The sequence below is a fragment of the Pelobates fuscus genome, chromosome 1, assembly GCF_036172605.1.
Source record: "Pelobates fuscus isolate aPelFus1 chromosome 1, aPelFus1.pri, whole genome shotgun sequence".
Lineage (NCBI taxonomy): Eukaryota > Metazoa > Chordata > Amphibia > Anura > Pelobatidae > Pelobates > Pelobates fuscus.
The window spans coordinates 152917240-152944266 of NC_086317.1; the positions used below are offsets into that span (position 1 = coordinate 152917240).

Consider the following 27027-nt stretch of genomic DNA (forward strand, 5'->3'; position numbering starts at 1 on the left):
AGGGCATCTGCTGGCTCTTCAATGAGAGTCAGTGCAGGTGGTACAACAGTTGTCGATTTAAACATGAGTGTTCCCACTGTGGTGGGGCTCACCCGGCGGTTCGGTGTTTTAGAAGAGGAAAATCCCTCCCCAGGACGGCATCTAAGGATGACGCTCCTCGGGGGGAGGACCCCGGTACGGGCGGAAAAACTGCTTCCGTGGCTCGCACGGTACCCCAGGCATAGGGATGCGCGGGTGCTTTGGGAAGGTTTCACCGACGGTTTTAGGATCCCATTTACTCCGTCTGGGGAGGCGTCGTTTGCGCACAATTTGTCATCGATTCGGGGTAGGGAAGGGATTCTGGCGGCTAAGCTGCAAAAAGAAGTGGACTTGGGACGGATGGCGGGTCCGTTTTCCTTTCCTCCGTTTGATAATTTGCGGGTGTCCCCATTGGGCCTCGTTCCTAAGAAGGAACCGGGGGTGTTTCGGCTGATTCATTTTTCCAGCGGGGGCTTCGGTTAATGACGGGATTGCGAAGGAGGATAGTCGGGTCCGATACGCTTCTTTTGATCGGGCTCTGGATCTCGTTCGGGAAGCAGGGCCTAGGGCCCTGATGGCTAAGTCTGATATTCAATCGGCCTTTCGGTTGCTCCCAGTTCACCCTTCCTGTTTTCATTTGTTGGGATGTCAGTTTCAGGGGGAATTTTTCTACGATATGTGCCTCCCCATGGGTTGCTCGATTTCTTGTTATTATTTTGAAGTTTTTAGCTCATTGCTGGAATGGATCGTATCGGAGGTGTCAGGTTTTTCTTCCCTCTTGCATTATCTTGACGATTTTCTGTTCGTCGGTCCGGTTCACTCTTCGCGATGTGAATACTTGTTGGGACAGTTTAAGGCAGTTATGCGAGATTTAGGGGTTCCAGTGGCAGAGGACAAGACAGAGGGCCCGAAGGCGGTTATTTCCTTCCTGGGTATAGAGATTGACTCCATCGGTTTGGTCTTTCGTTTGCCCAGTGATAAATTGGGGACCCTTACGACCATGGTTGATCGGGTGAAGGGTGCGCGGAAGGTGCAGCTTCGTCAGATGCAATCCCTGTTGGGCCACTTGAACTTTGCATGTCGGATCATGCCTATGGGTCGGGTGTTTTGTAGACGGCTGTCTCTGGCTACTGTCGGCATTAGCCTTCCCCATCATTTTATTCGGGTCACCAAGCGGCTCAAGGACGATTTGAATGTCTGGAGTGAGTTCCTCGCAGGGTACAATGGTCGGACAATTTGGCGTCGAGAAGCGATATCTAACGTGGCCCTGGAGTTGTTTACGGATGCCTCCGGCTCCCTGGGCTTCGGGGCATTTTTTCGGGGACGTTGGTGTGCGGAGCCTTGGCCTGCTGCATGGCGCGAGGCGGACCTGATACGTAACTTGACTTTTCTCGAGCTTTTCCCTATTGTGGTAGCAGTGGAATTGTGGGGGGAGGAGCTTGCGAACAGGCAGGTGGTTTTCCGCACGGACAACATGAGCGTGGTCCATGTGGTGAATCGTTTATCATCTGGCTCGGTTCCAGTATTGGCTTTGTTACGCCGGTTGGTTCTGCGTTGTTTGGAATTTAACATTTGGTTCCGAGCAATCCATGTTCCCGGAGTGTCTAATGTCATTGCCGACTCTCTTTCTCGCTTTCAGTGGGATCGTTTTCGGGAGGTCGCTCCAGGAGCCGAGGAAGCCGGTCTGGTATGTCCCACGTGCTTATGGACCCTCGATTTCGGAACCTAGCAGACCTGTTCAGGAGATCGCTGGCTCCCGCTTCGTGGTCTGCCTATCGGGCAGTGTGGGATCGGTAGCTGGTCTTTGCAAGAGAGTTCGGTTTGTACTCCTCTGAGGGTAGGTTGCTGTCTACTTTGGCTTTCATGTCCTCCTTACGGGAGCGCGCAGCTTCGGTGTCATCGGTGGAACGCAGTTTAGGGGCTCTTTCTTTCCTGATGCGTTGTATGGGGTGGGAGGACCTTTCAAAAGAGTTCGTGGTCCAGAGGGTTCTTCGGGGATGGAGGAAAGAAAGGGTTCCTGATTGTAGACGGCCGGTGTCCGTCCACTTATTGGATGATCTCTGTGGGGTTCTCTCTGCGGTGTGCTTCTCCCCCTTCGAGGCGCTGCTTTTCAGGGTGGCCTTTTCTCTGTGTTTTTACGCTGCGCTGCGGATAGGTGAGTTGGTGGCCGCGTCGGCTAGGGCTCTGGCATCTCTTCGAAGGGGGGACGTTCGCATAGGGCAGAGTGGAGTGGAGGTTTTCATTCGGAAGTCCAAAACAGATCAGTTAGGTCGGGGGAGGTCGGTTAGCATTGGTGCTACTGGGGGTAGGTGGTGTCCTGTGGCGCTGGTAGGTCAATACGCGCGCTTACGGCCGGAGGCTGCAGAGTCCTTTTTGCTTCACGCAGATGGGTCAGTCTTAACCCGGTCTCAGTTCTCCAGTGTTTTTAAGACTAGTTTGCGGGCTTTGGGCATAGAGGATAAGGGATATTCTCCCCACTCCTTCCGGATTGGTGCAGCAACTCAGGCGCGACAGGTAGGGTTGTCCGATGCTGCAATTCAGCGCATGGGTCGATGGGATTCTCGCAGGTTTCAACTGTATATACGTCCTCATCTGTTATAGTTTGTTGGTAGTTATGATGTGTTGTTTTCTTCACAGGTTCCCCCCGGTATGTTTGGATCATCGGTCACTCCTTTATTTATTGGGCGGCTAGGCGCGCTGAGCACAGACCATACGGCCGGAATCTAGGGCTCCCGCATGAGCAGGTTAGGGTTCGATGGCGGGGGATACGGGGTTTGGAGTGGCACCAAGTGTATCCGGAGTGCGTCGCGCTCCGGCGCTTCGTGACCGGGTCAGTGGTTCTGGTACTTCATGCCGGGGGGAATGACTTGGGACGGTGCCGAGCTGTGGATTTAATTTACGCGTGCAAGCACGACTTGGCCCGCTGTATGGCGCTTTTCAGCGAGGTCACACTGGTGTGGTCCGAAGTTATTCCTCGACCGGCTTGGGGGGGCGCTGCCACACGCCAGGGCGGTGGAGCGCGGCAGGCGTCGTTTCAACATGACGATTTCACGTTTTGTGCGTAGGCTGGGTGGCTTTGTGGCACGTCATGTGGAGCTGGAAGGGAACAACGCAAACATAATGATGGGGTCCACCTAAACGAAATTGGGCTGGATATATTTAATTTGGGGTTACAGTCAGCCATTGAACAGGCGCTGGCTTCGGGGGGACGCAGTCCTCTCCAGGGATAGGGGAGAGGCTGCGGTGGCGGTTTGTCCTTCGCCAGCAAGTGGAACTGAGAGCAGTGCCCGGACGGGCTTGGGGAGTCGCAGCCTGGTCTGGTTGAGGACGGACTTCAGGCTGAAGAGGCTCTGGAAGATTTGTTGTGTTAGCTGTCTGCTGGGAAAACCCAGCAGCTGACAGTTGGTTTAAATTATGCTGGCTTAATAATAAAAGCTGTGGCCGTTGCCCTTACCCACAATTTGGTTGTCTGTGTTATATTGGGGGGAAGGGTAACGGAAGATAAAAAGGGAGAGGGTCAGCAGTCAAGGCCAACCCCCGGAGTGGATAAGGAGGGGGAGCATGACTGCTGCCCGGAGAGGTTGCCATGGTGACAAAAATTGATACAATGTTTGGGATGAACTTGGACCGGGGTCACTGGGAAATACTTACCAGACCACTGGAGAGCACGCTGAGGGAACCTAGCAGTGCTGTTTCCCGCCCACCCTCCCTGGGTTGGTGTGAACACGGGATATGTTATGGTTATATGTGTTGTGTTTGGTGTGTTTTCTTTTCTGTTTCTTTTGTCACAGCTGCGGTTTGTCCTTCGCCAGCAAGTGGAACTGAGAGCAGTGCCCGGACGGGCTTGGGGAGTCGCAGCCTGGTCTGGTTGAGGACGGACTTCAGGCTGAAGAGGCTCTGGAAGATTTGTTGTGTTAGCTGTCTGCTGGGAAAACCCAGCAGCTGACAGTTGGTTTAAATTATGCTGGCTTAATAATAAAAGCTGTGGCCGTTGCCCTTACCCACAATTTGGTTGTCTGTGTTTTATTGGGGGGAAGGGTAACGGAAGATAAAAAGGGAGAGGGTCAGCAGTCAAGGCAAAAAAGGGCTGATTTTGTAAAGTTCTACAGCTTAGCTGAAGTCACAGGTTGACGATTTTGGACAAAATTGTGTAATTTGGTTTCTTATCAACTATTATTGGATGTTTAGTGAATAACCTAAACATTTTGTGAATAGACCGATGGTTAAATAGATGTGGAACCCCACAGAAATGTGCATTGTAGAAGGGTGAACAGATTTAGTAGACACAGTTACGTACATGGAAAATTGAAAACGACAGATTTTTTAAGAAATTGACATCTATTGAAACAGAAATGAGACGATACTATTTATGGAATGTCTGAACATAAATCTGATAGTATAAACATGTTTATACAAGATTTATTTTAATTTCAGAATCTAAGGCATATAATTTTGGCTTTATACATGTACACTGTGTTCAGACAGTATACATACAATAAAGTAAACACAATTAAAGTCATGAAAATGGTGTTTTCATCTGTCAGCAATATCACAGTGCAAAAGTAAAAAAAAAATAGTGGTTAAATTCAGATATAAAGGACAATTTCAAGTAGTTTGTAATCATCGATTATATTTTTATAGAGTTGAGTCAAATATACTTGTTCCACAAGTTCATTGCAATAATCCCATAATGCATCTTAAATGAACCTGTTATGACAGGCTTACTTTAAATGGACACTACAGCCACCCAGACCACGTCATCTCCATGAATCTGTATCCCTGTCCATATGCATCAAATGAACGCAGTGAGGGTTGTGGCTTTAGTCCACAAACTCCATGAACATGGACATCTCTAAAAGTCATGTAAACTTATTTTTTTTTTATGTATTAATTCATTTATTTTATTTTCACAAAGTAAGGGAAGTAAATCTAATTGTGTATTTTTCTGTGGTCCAGGTATATTGCAATATCCATCCTTATGTTAATCTTTCAGCATCTGTAATTTCAGGAATCTTGGGTTTACATCATGTTCGAGGGGTGATTCCGTGCTTAAATGTTTTATAATGCTGCGCCACATAAAATAGTATTAGCGAAATGAATGATTTTATGGCTTTTTTCCACTTCTCATAAGGATTTAGTGGTAGTTGGGTGTACTATCCCTTTACGGAATCAAACCTACCATATAAATCTGAAGGAAAAAAAAACAAGCTTTGCTAGTGTGACTGAATGTACTTTATGATCGTTCAGAAAAGGCCCTTTTGTCTCTCTTATTTTTAAAGATAAAGCACAAAGTAGTATACTAACTGGTCTCAAAGAAAGATAAACAATAAACAAACCAAAAACCGTTATCTGGATCTGATGGGCTGCCTGCTGCAAATGGTACATTCGTGATAAGTGTTATCAGTGCTTTACTTGGGGGGTGGGGGGATTATGTGTGCATATGTCCTTTACAAATTATTTTTTCTAGTAAGTTAGTGAGGGCCTCTAGTAAGCTAGACTGAAGAGAAAAATAAATATCTCAATTTTGATTTCAAAAGGGTTTATTCGCAAAACTGGGAATTAACATGGATATTTAAAATTTTAGATCAACAAAACTGAAAGGGGATAATTTTCCATCTCAGCTTGGCTAGTTAGGCCTCATATTTGTAGCCCCCTTGTCAATTCTCCACAATCCCTGTTAGGTGAATACATAGCTTTAGTTTTTATTGTGAACATCCGTTTTCTTCTAATCTTTCACATTGTTGATTTCCCTCAGTTGGAATGGCATACTGACCTTTTATGGGACAATTACATAAAAATAAATCTTCCTAGGCAGCAAGCCAAAGGGAGCTGTAGTCCACACAGGTTAGTGAATAAACTGCACTATCATAAAGGACACTATTGGAAGGTTCTATTGTTTATCCTTAGGGATATAGTAGTGATCTTGGACCTTCTTAGGCAGAATTTTAGTTTACAGTTTGGCAGTAGTTCAAATCATAGCCTTTAGTTATAATAATATTTTGGCATTTGTCTTCCTGTCCCTCACCCAGCCAAAGAAGACCTCCATTGGAATCTCCCAGTGGTCCTGGCATTTTGTCCAGCATTTGATGCTATCACTGTCAGAATGGGCCGCTGGGCTACTGTATGCCATTCGCTTCAGTTGGCTGGTTTAATCTATGTCCAAACACATGCCAGCCTCCCTGCCACAACCCCCTTCAAGCCATCCATGTTTCTCAGCATGACAACATGCTACAATCAAACTGCTTTTCAAAAATGCAAATCCCACCACGTGCAGATTGTCACCCTTCCCACTGCCCCCCAAAGGTGATGAATTTTAAGTGGGAGACAGAATATGTAGTCTTTTCATTTCTGCCTATTTTTTTTTCTGTGTAAATGTAGCCAGCTTTCCTCCGTGTGCCTTAGACACAGGCTCTGGGCATTAGGATTGTTAATTAACCTTTACATCACAAAGCTGTGTGTTCATGTGTAGCTAGAACATCCACATTTAAACAATGTATTTGGGAACATTTGGAATCTAGGTAAAATGGGACCTTGGGAGACTTGATACCTTTTAGTGAATTAACTGTAGCTATTGGATATTTGGTAACTTTTTTGCAGTTTAACTGTTGGCCTCAATTTAAAGGGACACTATAGTCACCAGAACAACTACAACTACAGCTTAATGTGTAATGTACACAGCTTAATGTTCTGGTGAGTATAATAGCTCCCTTCAGGCATTTTCATGTAAACACTGCCTTTTCAGAGAAAAGGCAGTGTTTACATTGCCCCTAGGGACACCTCCAAGTGGCCACTCCTTAGATGGCCACTGGAGGGGTTTCCTGGCTCAGGGCTGCACAGTAGGCAGCCCTGCCGTTTAGCGTCCCCGCGCTCTGCATGGAGATGCTGAATTTTCCTCATAGAGATGCATTGATTCAATGCATCTCTATGAGGAGGTCCTGATTGGCCAAAAGGGCATGTGGCCCCGCCCCGTGCCGATTTTAGTCAATCCAATGCTTTCCCTATGGGAAAGCATTGGATTGGCTAAAAATCTGCCATTTTGACGAAAGGGGGCAGAGCCAGAGCCAGCGGACCCACGCGGTTCTGGAAATAAGATGAGTTTTAAACTTTTATAGGGGCGCTGGGGGGGGGCAAGCCACCTAAATGGTGGGTTTAGCACTATAGGGTCAGGAATACATGTTTGTTTTCCTGACCCTATAGTAATCCTTTAATATTTTTGGATAAGCTCTTCAACTGATTTAATAGACTACCCTAACAGTAACAATATTAAGTAATAATTTTATATCAAGCAGGTGATTGGGTAAGAATATATTTATATAAATGCTACATAGCTTGGCATTTAGCTACTCTGCAAATCTCAGACTCTGATTTGCTGCCGAGATCATATTGTATTTGCAGTTTTGCATTTTTATATCATGTCCACTTCCTCTGTGAGATACTGACAAATCTTCAGGTGTTAAAGGGAAACTATACTGTTAGGAAAAAAAGGTGTTTTCCTACCAGTGTTCTGGGTGCCTTTAGTGTCCCTTTAATTCCAGTTTGCCTAGCTGACAATAATATCAATGTTTTTGCATTATTCTTTTAAACTGATTTATGGAAAGACATTTCAAGGTGACAGGGCCACTTTAAATAAATGATTGCCAAGATTTTAAGATAAACGTGAAAACACCTTAACTGAAGGAAAACTGGAGTTTAAATGGGTTACATTTCCATTTGGATGACAGATTTGTGTTTTAGAAATCCAATATAAACATTTTTTGGGAATGTAGCATAACATATTATCATTGGTGTCACATTTGTTTAGAATATGTCACAAATGAAATAATAATTGTGTGAATTGTCCATTTCCCATCCGGTTTCCTCCAGAAGTGTGATATGTGTGAACATGTTAATTACAGAATACAGTTGATATTGACAGTGACAAGTGTGTTTGGATAGAGTGATAAAATGACACCTTGAAAATAGTAAAAGGTAGTTTATGGAAGGACCACTTAAATAAAAACATCTGGATGTCCGCACTGAAAACAAATGATTTCATAAAAGGAGCAGAAGAAGACATAAAAGTTAGAAAAGAGGCAGAGAGCACCAAAGAAATGAAAAATTAGAGGGGGGGGGGGGGGGGGGGCGCGAGTGTTTTTTTTTTTTTTTTTTACGACAATAGTAAATAGGGTTTTAGGGAGCACAGGGGGTGATTTCAAGAATCCCTGAGGTTAGGAACACAGCTGACTTGATCAGCAAATGAAATCAAGGCAGACAATTGTGCTTTCTAAATAAGAAATAGGACCAGTTGGGCCGTTGTTTTCAACCATCAACATCTATGATTCCTTGTTAAAATTAACTTGATAATTACTGTATGTCTGGTTTTGATAATCTCTCATGAGAGGCTTCTGAATGTCTGCACTCCATTTTAACTAAATTCATTATTTCTGTTCTCTTTAGATTCGGGCTGATGGCCCCCCTTACGGTGGCATTCAATACGAGGTGGTCCATGCGATGAGAGACGGAAGCCCTATACTACGTGATATGGCGTTCTCTACCGACAGGAAATACCTGTACATTATGTCAGAGAGACAGGTAAGAGTTCAATTGACAGGGTCAATGGGATACACAGAGCAGACCCGTACACCTGTCTTGAGATGTTCTCCTTTACACAAAACAGGTCTAAGCTCCAGAAACCGTTGTACAGATGATAAGTTGCCCTCATAAACGGAAAGAAAACTTACAAATTACATTAGTGTCTGTGGCTGCAGCACAATTAGAGAGCAAACAATGAGTTACTGTGTATCCCCTAGTGATATGATCCAGACATCCTTTAGGAATCGGTGGCTTATACGCTGTCATTATATCATACAGCACACAGTTCTTTTGGTGATAACCACAAACTGTGTCACTGCAGATGGTGTCACAGTACTGTCATCAGATCCAGCCATAACAGTTTGACAGTAAGATATCCCAGACATCCTGCTAAAAATGCTGGTAATGTGAATGCGTTTTAACAAAACTTAAATGATATTAAAGGGTCCGTGACATTCTAAAATGTGTCTTTAGAGGCAATAAATACCTGTTGTGCTTTTTTAAATTAAAATAAACAAATACATTAAAAAAGTAATAAAACCAAGTAAAGAACAAATGCCTTGAATGCTTACTTTCTCAATTTCATTGTGTGCAGCCTGGTGTATCACAGCAGCTGTTGTGGAGGCTGGGAGGGATTTATGTTACATAGCAAAATATGTCTGAAAATCAACTTGTGTTTACAAACTAGCATTTGGTTATTTGTGTACAAACTCCAAAAATGAAACTTAAAGGGACAGTACTGCCCATTTTAATTTGTTAAGATTTAAAACTAGTGTTTTGTTATTCTGGTAGCCAAGCTTTAAATACATTAACAGGTTTATTCACTAAATTTTAAACTGTTGGGGATTTAACGTCAGTTTAAAAGTGTAGGCCTTAATAGCTGAACTGGAAAAAAACTGTCCATGCCATGAATGTTTCCATTTTTACTATCTTGGTCTGGAATTTGAAATTCACCTTGAACTTACACTTAAGTGAATAACTCTGATAATATTGGAGTATTTAAAAAAGAATGGCAGTTTTTGGTTTTGCTTTAAAAGTATATCTTTCGACTGCAAATTGAAAAGTATATGTTAAAATCTTTCCATACGGCATAGTACAATTAAATTATTAGTTGTTAAATAAGAAAGAAAAAGCAATGAAAGCGTGTTAATAGCACTGCTCAATGCAGATAAACTTCAGCTCCACTTCTAACATCAACAGAATAGCTCTAAAAAAATCCCCTGACTTTCAAAGGGAAAAAAATAGAGAGAGATAATAAATAAATATATTGAGAAAGGTTTGCGTAATTTGTCCAAATCGCATTTTCCAAGGTGTCGGCTTCAGCCACCTCGCATCCGAAACACGGAAGCCTTTTCTCCACACCTCGTAATTGTTTGTGTCGGGTTTATGATAATTCGGAATTAAAGTGAAAGATGTTTAATCCTTTCCCCTGCTCGCCGCGGGAGACATTAATGCACCTTTTTCTCTTGCAAATTGACTTCTCCGTGTAAAGATTAGAGCGGCCTGGGTTTGTTCTGTTTGGATAGCAGCCTAGTAGAATTCAGATTTCATGCAAATTTAGGGAAGTGATTCAGGCTGCTGGCTGCTGTGTGATGGAATATAGGGGCAGGAAGTGGCAACTTCAGCAGGAATATACTGGGGTTTGCCATGGGACAGGCTTTTGGGTGGGGGAGGTGAGGGCATGTTTTTTTAGGGATCCTTAATAACCATTATTAAACATTACTCACTAAGGTTTGAATGCCAGAACTAAATTCCATGCCTCGCAAATGAAAAGTTAGGTTAATGACAAGGAGTGCCCAATAAAAGAATCATTTAAAGAACATGTGTGAACAGCTCCCAACAGAGATTGTAAGGACAATGATTAGGATTTCTGGATAGGAATAAAGCCATACTCAATGTCTAATCAGAGCCTTAGTTATGTACAATATGTAGCCCCAGGGATAAACAATTTAATAAAATGTAGGTGAGTAAGAAGGGTGTGAACAAGAATTTTTACTTCACTATACGTTGGCATCCCACTTAATTATTTTATATGCCCTTTTCAAATCACATGTTCTACCTATTGCTGTGCTCATCTGGTTTCGCAGGCATTCAGGTCAACCATGCAGGTTTGTTTTTTTTAAGATCACCCCAAGCACCATAACAACTGTAGTCCACTGTTGTGGTTATAGTGCCAGGAGTTCCCTAGCCCCTCTGTGTAAAATTTTGACTGCTTATATTGGGGAATGTTTATAGTGCTTGGAGATTTATTTTAAAGCCCATTACATCCCATTCTTTCTAATATGTATTTATTTATTTTTGTTTGTCTTGGAATTCATTCTTGAGTTATTCAGGCCCACTGTATATAATATGAAAAGTTCTGGAGAGAGGAAAGCCAGTTTGCCCAAATTAAGATAAATTTGTATTTTATTTTTCTTTAATTTGATTATTAGTACATATAGTGGATTTCATTTTACATATGGTAATTAGCCAAATTATTGAAACAGGCAGGTGGATTTCTTAATTCATAATGCTTCACCACAAACTAAATAAAAAGAGGTCGTTCATGTTTCCTAATTACTAGCTACTATGCAAATTCTTAATGAATTCTGCCCTATATTTCACAGCTTTTTAATTGGGTCAAATGATCTCTTCAGTTGTGTGTGATTATTCCACCTGCGCTAGAAACCCTTCTATAGACTGTGGTCTATATCGGCCAAAATTATGAACTCATTTACTCAGGAATACTCCATAACCCACTGACAACATTGCCACAGTATTCTATCTTCCCACTAGTCATATGTCAAAATCTGTTATGGTGCACAACCTACCGTTAGATTACTTAACATATCACATTTTCTTTGTCACCCACAAACTGATTCAAAGCACAATGATAATCATATTTATTATATCCATTTTTAAATATTGTTTAACTTAATTTAAAGTTGTATCCTATTAGGTATCCAACTATAGACCTACAAATGTATTTATATTTTATATGTCTTATGTCATTCCTTATCTTGTTGATGCAATGCCCTTTGAACTTCACATTGCCACCAAAGTATTCTAAACATACACCACCTCCAACTGGCATTTGGTAATAGTGCCAGCCATTCATTGACTGAAAGCATTGGCTTACTGCTCTCAGCTTATGAAAAATAAATTTACCTAACACTAGATAATTATAAAGAAAAATGAAGATTTAACATTGCCCATTTTTAGATGTGCTGAAGTGTGAATCATGTTCATGGTAGCCAAATTCATCTAAACATACACCACGTCCAGCTGGCATTTGCCAGTCCTACCAGCCATTTTGTGGGATGCGTGTGTCAGCTGACCACTCTTAGCTAATCAAAAATCTATTTATCTATTTTATATTTGTCTAGTGCCTGTGTAATGTAGTTTGAATTGGGGTATGTCAAGGCAACTGTAATGCGACAGGTTTATCCAGAGCAAAGCTCTTTAAGAGCTCGCTGTAGTGGTTAAATATGCGTCAAATGGCCACTCACAATTTGTTAAAGATAAAAGAGCCTTCAGAGTATTAGGTGTGAATGTAGATCTGTTTACAATCTTGAGCTTTGAATATATCAAGGTTAGAATAGTTCAAGCATAGGCAACCTCAGGCACTCCAGATATTTTGAACTACACCTCCCATGATTCTTTGCCAGTATTATGCGTGTAAGAGCATTATGGGATATGTAGTCCACAACATCTGGAGTGCCAAAGGTTGCCTGCCCCTGGTATAGGTAGATGTAGTTGTCACCATAAGATCAGAAAAGGTAAGTCCTACGCACTGGCCGACATATAGGGGTCGCAGCTGTGACCAGGCCCGGCCGCCCTGTGGACCTCTGCAACCGGGTACCAGTCGCCATGTTTTGCGGCCTGGGCCCGCGCGGCAAACCGCCAGGATAGGCCCATTTGCGGCCGAAAATGTAGGCAGCCGAAACTTTGATGGAAACCAGCTGAGGACAACTCCTATTAATCTCTAGGAGAGAAACAGCAGCTACTACCAGTTGTTAAATGTTGGACTCTACAGCCTGGAAACTACTTCATAGTAGCAGCCTTTTTAGACAATACTAACATGTTTCTACATGATTGTGACAAGCAAGGAGAAGAGCCCCTAATGTTCGGTGTATGCTAAATTGGTGCTGCCCTTCAACCTTAGTGCGCACAAATTCCTCTCTAGCGTTACCCCTGCTTACTTCCATCCCTTATTATTTTAGTTACATAATATTTGGATTATAGAGAATAAGCATTATTAGTTAATCTGACATACCGTCGATGTAGAATGGCCTTCACTTACTGTCAGAAAATTTGAGAGTACATTACATTTTTTATTAGTTAGGAGGCATATATTCTACATAAAAATTGACAGTCTGTTGAGAATTCTCCGATTTGTATTTGGTGACATTAGGATCGCCTTTTGCTCAGGTACTGCTTAGGCTTTTCCTTAGCTTTGCTTTTACATTTCTGTAAAGAAGTAAAAAAAAAAAAAAAAAAAAAAAGAAAGAAAGAAAAATCCATTTACCCAACGCCAGATAATTACAAGAAAAAGAAAAATGAAAGATTTCACGTTGCCCATTTTTGGATGTGCTGAAGTGTGAAATTTGAAATCAGACTAGAAACGCCTAGTATTCATCGTTTTCTTTCTTCTTTTTTTTTTCTTTCTTTTCCTCTTGTTCATTATTTCAGGGTTTTCTTTCCCCTGACGCAGTAACACTGTTCTAAATGAGTTCCACGGTTACTGAGCTGTTCAGAAAGGGGATTGCTCACACTGAGTGTGAACACAGAGACATAACTCACGGTGCGGGCAGGAGAAGCTACAGAGACGCACAAATTATTCTATTTTATACTTTAATTAGTTTGAATTAGCAACGGGAATAGAGGCAGAAAATGATCCAGCCAAGGGTGAAATGGAAAAAGGGATAGGGTGGGCCTCTTTGGTATATTAATATGAGTGGAGAATGAAATCTGTCTTGTATTCCTGTGATCACTATACACTCGTGTCTTTTTCGATCCTACGTCTAAAGCGCCGAGGAATCAAAATTAACTCAATGACATCCAAAGGGGTATATGGGATATGAAGGCTTGATTTATCTACTTACATTTACTACATTTGTAACACTTAAATAAAGAGAGATAATTCATGTCAACTTAATAATAACAAAGCAGGTGTTACTGAAATGCAATGACGTTTGCCTGTAACTGACGTTAAAAATAAGAGCATCACATCTGTTATGGTGAGTGGACTTGTCATTAGTGGATTTAGAGCCCAGGTTTAAGGTGGTGCACTCCCTTGCATATATCACTAACCAAAAAAAAAAAGTCCTGGACAGTAGAAGGCTCCTTGGGAAGGAAAACAGAAAGAGTGAGATATGTAATGGTGGTCATGTAGCAAGAGCATTCATCCTGAGTTTGTCTGAGTTGTTGCAAGAAGAGGTATAGCATGGTCAAGTCCAGTCAATCATAATAACCAATTTAGCAAATAACCATGCTGTTGTTGCTTTGTACTTAGAAGTAGTTCATTATTTCTGCCAAAAGGGAATAGAGGCATGGGACCCACCATCTACTTCACTTGGATGTCCAGTCATATTGTCACCTGTGTAACACTCTGGAGAAACTCACCATAGGGACTCTTGAATGTTTTATTCATGTCTAATGGTTAGCTGTTAAACACCTGCTGATTTAGTGAATGCACCTTTTAATTAAAGCATTATTTGTCCAGCTCACAATGCATTTTTTTCCACACGTAGTTCTTAGGCAAGGAGCCTAATTTCAAGGAAGGTCAGCTCACCGAAAAACATTATAGGGAATTTATTTTACCTGGAAACAAGTCGATGAATGATTTATTATAAATAGATAGATAGATATCATTACAAATGTTTATATACTTGTAATTTTATAACTATTTTTTTAAGCAGGATGCTTGCTCTCTGTTCATCCTACTGCTGTTAAAAGAAAGTAGTGAATATTGACCTTTAGAGACCAATCAACACTTTGTTCAGGGACATAGAGGTAATTGATATCTAACAGAATGTGCAGTTGCCCGATGGTGCAGTAGAGGTGAGCTATACTTGCCTTATGCTGCCCCCCCGCAGGTGCTACCGTCTTCGATCTTCAGCTATTGGCACTTCATTCTCCAGGGGACTGTGTCAGTGCTCTATGTTTGTACATGTGCAACAGTGAAACACTGACATCTATGGAGAATCCCATGAGACTTCAAGGCCCCCATAGATCTTATCGCATTGAGCAAAATAATGCCTTATTCCCACATCCGTAGATAGTGATGACTGTTGAAAGTGCCGACGCATAACACGTAAAACAACAGTGTGGGGAGACAACACAATAAAATATAACTCTGTCACAAGGAGAGTCAGAGGAGTACAGACAATAAAAGCCTAGAACATCCTGCCTATATTGACTGCAGTATGGAAATATATGCCCACAGATATGGATCACGATTGCCCAATGTCCTACATTTAGGGCCCCTCCTAGAGCCCTGAACTCTATTTCTGTGAGTATTGTGTGTATGTGGTGGCTCAGTGTTGTATGTGTGTGTATGTTATGCCTTAGTGTTGTGTGTGGAGTACACTGAGAGCTGCTCGTATCCTCCTGCTTACTTTTACTTTGTGGTCCAGTGGATTGCCTTCCCTAGTGGTCCAGTGGGGAAGGATTGTGGTTCTTTCGAGAGTTACATTGTAATTCTGGCACTCATTTAATGACACAGGAGCACTGTCTGTTGTGTTTTGAATGATTGAGAAGCACTGGGGGATTGATAGAACTCCTGAAACAGAACATTCTCTATGGGCATAGAGGTCACAGAGTGGGCCAAATACATACAAAAACTAAAATAAATGTGTGTTTGCAGGGCCGGCCTTAGGGGTGTGCCAGCTGTGCGGCCGCACAGGGCGCCATGCAGCAGAGGGCGCCCTGCGGCCGCACAGCTCACACATGGCCGGCCGGGATCAAAATTTTTTTTACAAATTTTGCGGCGGGGGCGGAGCTAAAATGCCGTCTAACTGCTGCAGGGGAAGCAGGAAGGAGTCCCTGCTTCCCCCAACAACCAGAATCCAGGAGCTGCACTGCCTGTCTGCCTCCACAAGGAACAGAGGTAACTATGTGATTGTCTGCTTGTGTGTTTGTGTCTGTGTGTTTGTCTGCCTATGTGTGTGTCTGTCTGCCTGTGTGTGTGTGTGACTGTGTGTTTGACTCTGTGTGTGTGTGACTGTGTGTGTGTGTGTGTGTGTGTGTGACTGACTGTCTGCATGTGTGACTGTGTGTGTGTGGCTGTCTGCCTGTGTGTGTGTGGCTGTCTGCCTGTGTGTGTGTGGCTGTCTGCCTGTGTGTGTGTGACTGTCTGCATGTGTGTGACTGCCTGTGTGTGTGTGTGTGTGTGTGTGTGTGTGTGTGACTGTCTGTGTGTGTGACTGTCTCTCTGTGTGTGTGACTGTGTGTGGCTGTCTGCCTGTGTGTGTGTGTGTGTGTGTGTGACTGTGTGTGGCTGTTTGCCTCTGTGTGTTTGGCTGTCTGCCTGTGTGTTTGTGTGTGGCTGTCTGTGTGTGACTGCCTGCCTGTTTGTGTGTCTGCCTATGTGTGACTGTCTGGGCAGACTAGATGGGCCGAATGGTTCTTATCTGCCGTCACATTCTATGTCTGTGTGTTTGTGTGTGGCTGTCTGTGTGTGACTGCCTGCGTGTGTTTGTGTGTATGGCTGTCTGCCTGTGTGTGTGTGTGTGTGTGACAGGGTATGTGGGAGGGGGGGCGCTGTGAAGATTTTTCACACAGGGCGCCCAAAGGCCTAAGGCCGGCCCTGTGTGTGTGTGTATGTATATATATATATTTTAATGTGTGTATATGTATATGTGTATATATATATAAATATATATATATATATATATATATATATACGCATTAGTAAAAATGTGACGCTATTAATGTCTGATGATGAAATTACTGTTTGAGTAGCTCATATATCTGCTTTTAAGTAATAATTAAAGGTTCTAAGAGAGCAGCTATTAACAGAAATTGAGAGGTTTTGACAACATGGAGGGAACATGCTAGTTTAGAAGTAAGAATGTACCTTGATTTCAGCAATCTCTACCCATCATGGTGTATTGTCTCCTTTAGTGCTGAGTGGGGTGATCATGTCTGGTTTGCCTTCAGAACCGCTCTCGATAGAAGGAGCTCCACTGAGAGTTTATCAAAGTGTTCAACATCAGCTTTCTAGTCTGCATACTGTACTGACATTTCAGTTTGCCATTCACAGTTGTCAGAACAGAGGTATGAATCTCCCACCTTCACTCATCACATGGAAAGCAAAAACAGTCACTCAGTTGACTGAAACTTCCTATTCCTAAACAAAAAACCAAAGTCAGTAGTAGAGACACATTGGCTGTGAATAGAAAATGGAAGCCACCATAAGCTTTTAATTACTAGACATTTGAATTTTTTTAGCCATTTGCCTTGCTCACTGATTTTGAAGAGATGAACAGAAAAAAAATGATGAAGTCATTTAAAATAATGACTGTACCGAATTCCAAATTATAGTTCAAAGATTCTCTCCCAAACTTGGGGAATGTTACTGCTGGCATCCCAGTAATGATTTTAACTAAGGTCCCTTTAAAATCAGTCTGCTTACGGTACTCATTTCTGAGCCTAAATTCCCTCTACTAGAAGGAGTCCACACAAAGACCCCTTCTATAATTATCATTTATCTACCTGTCTTTGGATGCATATATTTAATTAAATTAATTTAAAATTGTGGGTAAGCATGACAGTGTTCATAATACAGACTAAAGACTCTTGTCCAACCCCAATCCCTCCCTAGAGAATAAGAGTGCGAGCATGCACTCTAAGCCTGGAGATTGGTTCATTTAAATGCTTATCTGTGATAGGTGATGAATTTTATCTTTGTTTTACAGGCTACTTTACTTAAACAAAAGTTGGCATGGGCACGCTAATAGTGCCCAATAGGGCAATTTAATATAAAATATCCTTCTTCTAAAAAAGGTTGGAGTAACTCTTTAAGGCTTGCCAAGCATCATGGGAAATAGAGTTCAGAAAAAGCTTGGATGCTAGGGTTAGCAATTACTGGCATAGAATTTCTAATTATGATCATGAATCTATTTCCCGTCGCATGCACTGGAAACTAAAGTGGAATAATTGCTACAAAGTTTTAAAAATTAATATTTTGTAAGTGTATATTAAAGTTATTGGTAAGTTAGAGAGACTTATCATTATAATGCACTCAGACAATCTAGATAATTATCTTTTAAAACAAAAAAAGCTATCCGAATAGTCACACCTTAGTACTTTTACTTAAAAGTTTAACCCCTTAAGGACCAAACTTCTGGAATAAAAGGGAATCATGACATGTCACACATGTCATGTGTCCTTAAGGGGTTAAAGACAATTTTTTTTAAAATTTTTTTTATGGTTGAAAGCTTTGTTGCCTGTGCAAATATGCAGTTTTGTTTCTAGCTTTTTTTTTTTTTGTAAAACATGAAAGGGTTACTGAAACTCCATGTGACAAATCAGACATTCTTTCTCATGTCATATTCCATCACCCCCTTGGCTTTCTTTATTCTCTGTCCTATTCTCCTCCAACCATTGTTGCTATGCCCCCATGTCTTTTCTGTTGTCATTGCTTCTTCTCTGAGTACCCCTATTGCATTCTCTGTGAATAGTCCCGGTCACTTTTCCATTCCCCCTTCCTCCCTTTTCCCTGTCACTCCTCTGGTATCTGCCCTGTTACTTTTCTCCAATTATCTGCTAATACTCACTCACTCCTCTCCCTTGCCTTTCTCCTACACCCAACTAAACAAGAGGTGGGGATGTGGGAGTCCCATACAATCTCAGGAACCCCACATTGAGAGCCTGCTTCCTTTTGAAAATGTGACAAGTCAAATGTCAAAACACACAGCCAAACCCTGTGCATCCCTTCTGAATATTTATCAGAAGCTTCCACTGCCAAGCGCAGGAACATCCAAGTCTCTCACCTCAAACAGTTGGAACACTTTGCTTTGTGAGTGCGCAGCTGTTCGATAGAAAAGAGCCATCAATACCCTAGAAAGCTCAGGGCCCTATCATACGCTTATACATATTTATTGTCTCTGCGGGATGCTCTGTTGGATGGAAGCACCTTATCCATCTTAAATACGCGTTGGTAAAAACGCGAGGGCAAAATATGCTCACGTTGCCAGATCATAAGGGAGCGTGAGTCACACATTAAAACTGTAGGCAAATGAAATGTGCATCACCTGGACCAGATTTCACGCATGGCCAAGCAGTATCTGTACTTTTGTGTGTTTTGAAGCAAGCAGGCAGGCAGAGATAGATAGATAGATAGATAGACAGGCATGCAGACAGACAGACAGAACGACCGACAGACAGCTAGACAGATAGACAGAACAGACAGGCAGTTGGACAGACTGATAATTTATATTTTTTTTTACTAAAAGAATGTTATAGTTTAAATCATTAAAATGATTTGATTTTAGATAGATAAATAGATATACAGGGCTTAAAATGTCCACTGGCCACTAGCGAGTGAAAATTTAGTGTGGTCGAGGTAGCTGACCTCACCAGTGATCCTATATAATGTTTCCAATTTAAAACGGCATGGTTTAGCATAGGCTCCCTAAACGGAACCCCCCCCCCCCCCCCCGTTTTGATTTGGTTTCTACAAAAATGTGTTTTGGTCTTATATGGCCACAGAAGAAGCCCACATAATATTTGACACACTTTCCAATCATTTGTTCATATGATACATCTTGTATAACTGTTGCCTACTATCAGGATGTAGCTGGAATTTATCAGACAATCCTTGTGCTCCCATTATATTCTAATATTTTAGATTGCTGCTCAAGGGGAATTTATGGAATTTGTAGTTTAGTGATCAGTAGCAAACTCCTGGGCGTGGTAATATATATATATAGCTTCCACAGATGTGTGATGTATTTCACTAGGAAGTCTATATTGAGCGTTGCAGCTATAAACTACAGATAGACGGGAACCCAGGGACAGGATAGCCAGTTGCACCATCATATATTTTCTGAGCCTAGGTTTCTGTGGTGCTTAACTGTCCTTTTATAATCAGGTCCCACTAGATTTGCTTAGCATTTTACACTCATGTAGTTATGTTAGAATTGCTCAGTTCATGCGAGGGAAATCAAACTGTAATGAAAGCACTGTCAGTGGGAGGGAGACCATATCACAAGCAAATAAAGTAGTTAGTGGGAGAGATGACACAAAAACAAACCACTTTAAATAAGAACATTGTGTTCAAGTGGTTTTTTTGCAAAGGTTAAAGAGGAAGTACCATACTTTTTGTACACGAACATGAAATAGAATGTGGCAGGAAGAAGTATTGCATTTTATTAATAAAACTAGCATAGAGAGGTTGATAACACGGTACTTTATTGAAACTGAAAAATACTGTATATGTAAACTTGCTCTATATGTGCAAATGTGCTTCCAGTTATAGCAAGTGCAAAAAAAATTAAAAAAAAATAAAGTGAGACTTAAAACTATCTATTTATCAGTCCTTCAATCCATCTGTATATCCGTCAATGAAACCCAGTGCATTCATTTATATCATTGAGTAATAGAGCATCTAAAGAAATCCTGTGTGTATATATGTATATATGCAGGATGCGAGTAATGTATTTCTTAAAGTGCACTCTGCATGTGCTCCGGACCCAGTTCAAAGAAAGGAAAACTAATAAAGATGGATGGCACTGTGGGTGTATTAACTTGCACAGTTATATCAGTTTTGTTTTAGGCCAGGTTTGCTGTAAAGAGTCGATGCATCTCTATGAGGAACATTCAGTGCCTCCATGCAGAGGGTAGAGATGCTGAATGGCAATGCAGCATACTGTGCAGCACTGACCCAGGAAACACCTCTAGTGGCCGTCTGAGTGACAAACACTTGAGGTGTTACTAGGCAGCAATGTAAACACTGACCTTTCTCTGAAAAGGCAGTGTTTACATTTAAAAGCCTGCAGGGGCATGTTATAGATACCAGAACAACGTTTAAGCTGTAGTTGTTCTGGTGACTATAGTGTACCTTTAACTGATTTAATGCAAACGTTTATTGAATGAAGTCAGTTGTATCCCAGTGACACATGGTCATTAGTCATATATGTTCGTATTTTCTCCCATTTCGGAAGAAACTATAGAGATGTACAAAATTAGTTTATTGGATGTCTTTCACTTCAGTCACATTAATGAAAAGAACCTATATCCTGTCTATCTTACTTTATTTTCATAAAATAGAGTCTTCACACATGATTATATTTAATCTCTTTTATGAAAGAAATTCTGAGGATTATCACACTAAGTACCTCTCTTACAATATGTATCTTTCCTATTCTATTAAAATTATCTCCTTTGTCAAATTCAGTCTAATTCACAACCATTACGGTGAGTATCAGGATGCCATGGGTTTCATTTCGACCTTAGATACAAAGAAAACAGATGCTCTATATTTCTCCTCCAACATCAAGAGCTGTCTCTCTGTCAGCACTAAGATCCAGGCAGCAAAGGAGGGTGTAGGAAAGCGAGCTGGCTGAATTTAAACAAAGGTTCTTAATGCAGTGAAATAGAGTGTGACAGACAGCCCTATTCTATAGGTCCCGTGTTCTGCAGCTGGGGTTAATCATTGGGATCAACTAAAACAGCTTGTAAAGCAAACAGCCCATGAAAGCATGTTTCTACCATTTCCAGATGTTTTTTGTGTGTGCTGTATTAGATATTGATCGCATATACCAGCCTATTGCTGGTTTCAGGCATTAGCTTATTTGTTGCTGAGGGGGACAGGTAGGGCATGTTTGCCATGATAAAAATGATTACGAGTCAATAACAGGTTGATGAGCACATGACTTTTCACTCTGTATGTCCCTCTGAAATATATAGGCATTTTCCATTTAATATCAAATGTGTTTCTAAGAGTGATGGACCAGTCAGCCATTTTTCTTCTGTTATTAATGCATTGCTTTAATATGTTTCTGGTTGGATTATAAATTGGGGTGATATGTGGGCTTGCTTGTGGGACGTAGATGAATGTTTGTTGCCTAGATGCAGTGCGTCAAAGGCACCCCTGTGTGTATGCAAGATTACAGGGTGAGAGTTGTAGTATCATAAAATTCCTGACATGTTGATGGCTCTGATGGGTTTAAGTAAATCGTTTTCTGTGTAAGAGTCATTTTGGTACTACAGCTGGGTAATCTCATGCAGTCACAGACCAATAAAGGGTTAATATGTCAAAGAATATTAGTGTAAGGTGACAATACTTTCCTAGTTATAGAGGATTACTAGTTACAACATGGAGGACGCTGGGCCAGTGACCATCAGTATCAGAGACTGCGTGATCAGGCAGTCTAAGTCCCTATCACTGTCTTTTTAGACCCTGTGGGTCCTCTTAAGATAAGTGCAGGTATGGTTGCATACAGGTGTTCTGCCACATTTGTTTTTAGAATGTGACAACACTCGCCTTGAGCGCTTGTCATGTCTGATCAGTAAGCATCGGGCGACTAAAACTGGTAAGCACTCGGCCACTCAATCTGGAACTTGGTGACAAAAAGAGGCCCAAGTTAATGCTTATGCGATAAACTCAAAGTGTTGTTAGCACCATGATTGACCATGATTAAGTCACTTCTTCTCGGATAAGTGCAAGAACTCATGGCAAAATCTGCTCAAGATGGGGATTTGTGTGAATGTTAGAACCTCAAGTGCCAGTACCTTTGTATGTTTTATTATTTTTATATATTGTTCTTGCCTATATTTTAAAATATACTATGTATTAAAAAAGAATGGGTCAAACCAAGCCTGGAGTGAGCCCTTAACAATGATGTTAATTACTCTCTATTACATACCATGTAAACGTATTCTTTGACATTCATAATATGACTTCATTTCATGTATGGCCTTGTTAGTTAATTTGAAACAATGAAGCATTCAGCAGTAGTGATTAATTATTATAGTACTGACATTTGCGTGTTTGTTATGCTCAATTTTTTTGTGCCAGACCATCACAGGCACAAGAAAAAATTCCTAAATGAATAAATAAATAAATAAAATGCCTTTTCAGGTGTGGTTCACTCAATGCATCAAACTAATTCATATGCCACAGGCTTTTGTTTAATAAATTAAAATAATTTTTATTTACATATCATAATGTTTGTCAACGTTTCAGTCCTTGAACTGACTTCTGTCAAGACAAACTTAGGAATGAAAAAAACAAGGTTTAAAAAGGGCTATATACAACTTTTTTTTTTTTTTAAAGCTTTCGTTTGCCCTGATGAGCACACAGCACAGCATTTTCCTTCCTGCCAGTCAATCTATGCTGCGTGGCTGAGCTGGGTAGAAGAAACAGAATATCCTCTACCGCAGTCTGCTCTGCCACTCTACTTGGAGGAAGGAGGGGGGGGGGGGGCAAGACACATAGAGGGTCTGGGGATGGGAAATGAGACACATAGAGGGGATGGGGATAGGAAATGAGACACATGGAGGGGCTGGAAGGTGAATGAGACACATGGAGGGGCTAGGAGTGGAATGAAACACATGAAGGGGCTTAAAGGTTAATAAGACACAAGTAGGGGATGGGGATGGGAGGAGAAAGGGGATCAAGATACACAGGGGGGCTGAGGAAGGGGATGAAGAGACACAAAGGGGTGGGAAGCAGAAACATAGAGGGGATGGGGAAGAAGACAATGACAGAGAGGAGCTGCAAAGGAATAATGACACACACAGCGGCTGAAGGGACAAGGATACACAGAGGAGATGGGGACAGGGGGCTGGGGAAGGGGACAATGACACACAGAGGAGCCAGACAAGGGGATCAAGAGACACAGAGGAGCTGGAGAAGGGGACAATGACACAGTGAACCTGGGGTATGGGACAGTGACACAGAGGAGCTGGAGAAGGGAACACATTTAGAAACAGAATGGCTGGGAAGGTGACAATGACACTCAGTGAGGGGCTGGGATGGGGATCAAGAGACATACAGAGTGTCTGGAGAAGGGGACAATGACACAAAGGGGCTGGGGGAAGTAAGAGACATATACGTGGCTGTAGGGAAGTAAGAGACAAACAAGGGGGCTGGGAGAAAGTAAGACAGATAAAGGGGAAGTAAGAGAAACACAAGGGGGGTGTAAGACACAAAGGGTAAAAATTGAGGATAAAGTAAACTATGGGGGGTAGATATACTAATAGGGGTAATACATTCAAAAGAGATGTATTTCTTGGGTATAGAAACCTGAGTGATCATGTTTCCTCTGCTATCCCAAAGATTCCAGTTTGAGCACAGTCTGGCATAGTGTTTCAGATTTTATACTGCATTTCTGCAGATACCCTAAGCAATGGATGCTGTGGTCATGATCAAAGCATGATTTGTGTTTCAAAATTATCAGTGAAGAGTAACTAGCCATGGACACCAGTTTTGACCTTGTGTTCCCATAAGCATGGTGCCAGTTCTGGTTTAGAAGTTGAAGTCTCTCTAGAGCAGGGTTAGGCAACCTTCAGCACTCCAGATGTTGTGGACTACATCTCCTACAATGACTTAGAGCCATAATGTTAGCAAAGCATCATGGGAGGTGTAGTCCAAAACATCTGCAGTGCAGAAGGTTGCCTATCCCTGCTCTAGAGCATATTGCCAGGTACCAAAAAGATTGTGGTGCATGTGCACTAACCTCCCAATGCTTTCGTAAGAGAATGGGTTGGCTGAGATAACACATCTCGCTGATCTCAGCCTAGGATGCGGGCCAGCCACGTAGACCAGCGCTGCGGGGGAGAAAAGGTAAGTAAAACAACTTTTTTTCACTCAGTAGGTGGGGCCGTTCGCCTTAACAGCTACCAGGGAAATATAGCATTCCAAATACATATTTGTATTCCTAATTCTATAGTGTTCCTTTAAGCAGACACTACTTAATAGGGACTAATGGCAAGTGTGTACCTCTTTTATTCTCATATTTAACCCCTTAAGGACACATGACATGTGTGACATGTCATGATTCCCTTTTATTCCAGAAGTTTGGTCCTTAAGGGGTTAAGCAAAGCAAATATTGAGTTGATTTTTACAAATGTTACAAGACTATTTAAATGTTATAATGTGTTTTTGGTTGGTTTCCAAATTGTTAAGTTTCTTCAAATCACAGAATCTTGTGGCTTAGAGAAGGTTAATCCCCAGAACTGTTCTAATACGCTACTATTCTGACCAGCTTTGCCATTCATTTTACATAACACCATGGGCCAACTATAAGAAAACAAAATAAAATCTGATCAAGAAATACATTAGCTAGGAGCAACAAGACATAGGCGCATCAGTTGTGCATGCTTTCATTAGCCATGGAGGGCTAGTAGTTTACCGATCTTCCGTTCTCTCACCCCAGAGCCTTTTCAATTTACACTTCCCCTGCAGTTAGTAACAAGATTCAGCAACACCTTCCTTCACTCAATCCTCAATCCTTCAACTGCAGGGTGCTACGTACACATCTTTCAGCTAAAGAGAAGCCAAAAAAAACACAGTCTCTCCCCCGGCAGCAGATTTCCAATGGACCCTTTTCACTTAAATGTAAAATATAGAATAAAAAAGTGAGGTTTATTTACAAAACAGTAACTTATGGTAAAATGAAAATTTTATCCAAAATAACTGATTTGGGAAAACGGATTAATTATGTTATTTTTCCAGTTTAACTGATTTGGTCTAAATTTTTACAAATGTTTTATTCAATTCGCCAATATATACTAAGTAAATCACTGAGTAAAAATATTATTTCAAAAGCCCCCTTTTACGATTAATTTTGTAATTTTGCCAATAGCAGTGGTATGGCTGTTCTGCTTCTCCAATGAGTCAAATTACTATTAGTTGCACTTCATGGCCCATAAACCCCTGCCAGCCAGGGATGAGATTTGCATTATACTACTTATAAAACTGCAGCACAAATATAGAATATCCTTATTTATTTATTTTCATTGGTACAGCTTCCCTTCCATGGTACTAAATGAGGCTAAATGCAATCAATGTAGCTACGATTAACAATAAATAGAAACAGGGACAAGGGAGGTATTTACACAGTAGACTACAATTGGCATAAATTTGAGTTTTTAAAGGGACACTATAGTCACCTGAACAACTTTAGCTTAATGAAGCAGTTTTGGTGTATAGAACATGCCCCTGCAGCCTCACTGCTCAATCCTCTGCCATTTGGGAGTTAAATCTCTTTGTTTATGAACCCTAGTCACACCTCCCTGCATGTGACTTGCACAGCCTTCCATAAACACTTCCTGTAAAGAGAGCCCTATTTAGGCTTTCTTTATTGCAAGTTCTGTTTAATTAAGATTTTCTTATCCCCTGCTATGTTAATAGCTTGCTAGACCCTGCAAGAGCCTCCTGTATGTGATTAAAGTTCAATTTAGAGATTGAAATACAATTATTTAAGGTAAATTACATCTGTTTGAAAGTGAAACCAGTTTTTTTTTCATGCAGGCTCTGTCAATCATAGCCAGGGGAGGTGTGGCTAGGACTGCATAAACAGAAACAAAGTGATTTAACTCCTAAATGACAGTGAATTGAGCAGTGACATTGCAGGGAATGATCTATACACTAAAACGGCTTTATTTAGCTAAAGTAATTTAGGTGACTATAGTGTTCCTTTAAAGCTGTGAAGCGCTAATACTGACAAAATATGCTGAAGTTCTAGAATCTAGGACAATGTGACAAAACTGTAGGAAAGAGATTTGAAATTCTATCCAAGACTGCCCCTGAAAAAGGGACCTTTGGGAGTTTCACTGTTACATTGTAAGATTTTCCTTTTCCACTTCAGATTTTGCCTAGGGGTGACAGAGAGGAAAGGACACAGTGGTTTTGTGTGTAATTCAGTACTCAGGAGACATACAATCATCAACAAGAAGTACACGGTCCGGATAACATAATAAAAATCCTGACAACCACGCACTGCTGCTTTTAAGGCCCTGATTTTATAAATGACTGTCATTTCCAGCAGCGAGAGATTTGCATCTGGTCCATTTTTCACACATACAAAGTTTGGTGTTATTTGTCTTTTTTCCCCATCTGGCCTTGCACTCGGAAATATAAAGATTAGCTGCTTTAAAGAGATTCATTCTTCACACCCTTGGTCAAGATGGATAATTGGCTTTACAATCCAAAAGCATTGGCAGTCTCTCAGGTGTACCAGTTATGAATGAGTCCCTTCTAATGCAAGAGTGAACTAAGGACAGTGACCTGTATCACAGGTTAAATGTGTTTTGTTTACAATTATAAAGTTCAATTTAATCGTCCATAGTACATTTGTTATTTTTAACATTTAGTATTTATTGTTGTTTTTTTTTAGACCTTACCTTAATTGCGGAGTAATTTCATGTTGTTATTGGCTAAGTATAAGATATTTGAAATCTGAAGATACTTGTAGAGTTTCTACTTTTTTCCAAGGAGACAAAAAT

General features: G+C 41.2%; 1 protein-coding gene across 1 annotated transcript in view; it reads left to right on the forward strand.

Annotated features, from left to right (window-relative positions):
• PLXNA2 (plexin A2) overlaps window positions 1-27027 on the forward strand; it is a 330517-nt gene that overhangs the window by 199917 nt on the left and 103573 nt on the right. Inside the window, exon 4 of the mRNA XM_063450974.1 lies at window positions 8455-8589. Within this exon, the coding sequence (XP_063307044.1) occupies window positions 8455-8589 (135 nt within the window). The remainder of the gene's footprint in view (window positions 1-8454; window positions 8590-27027) is intronic.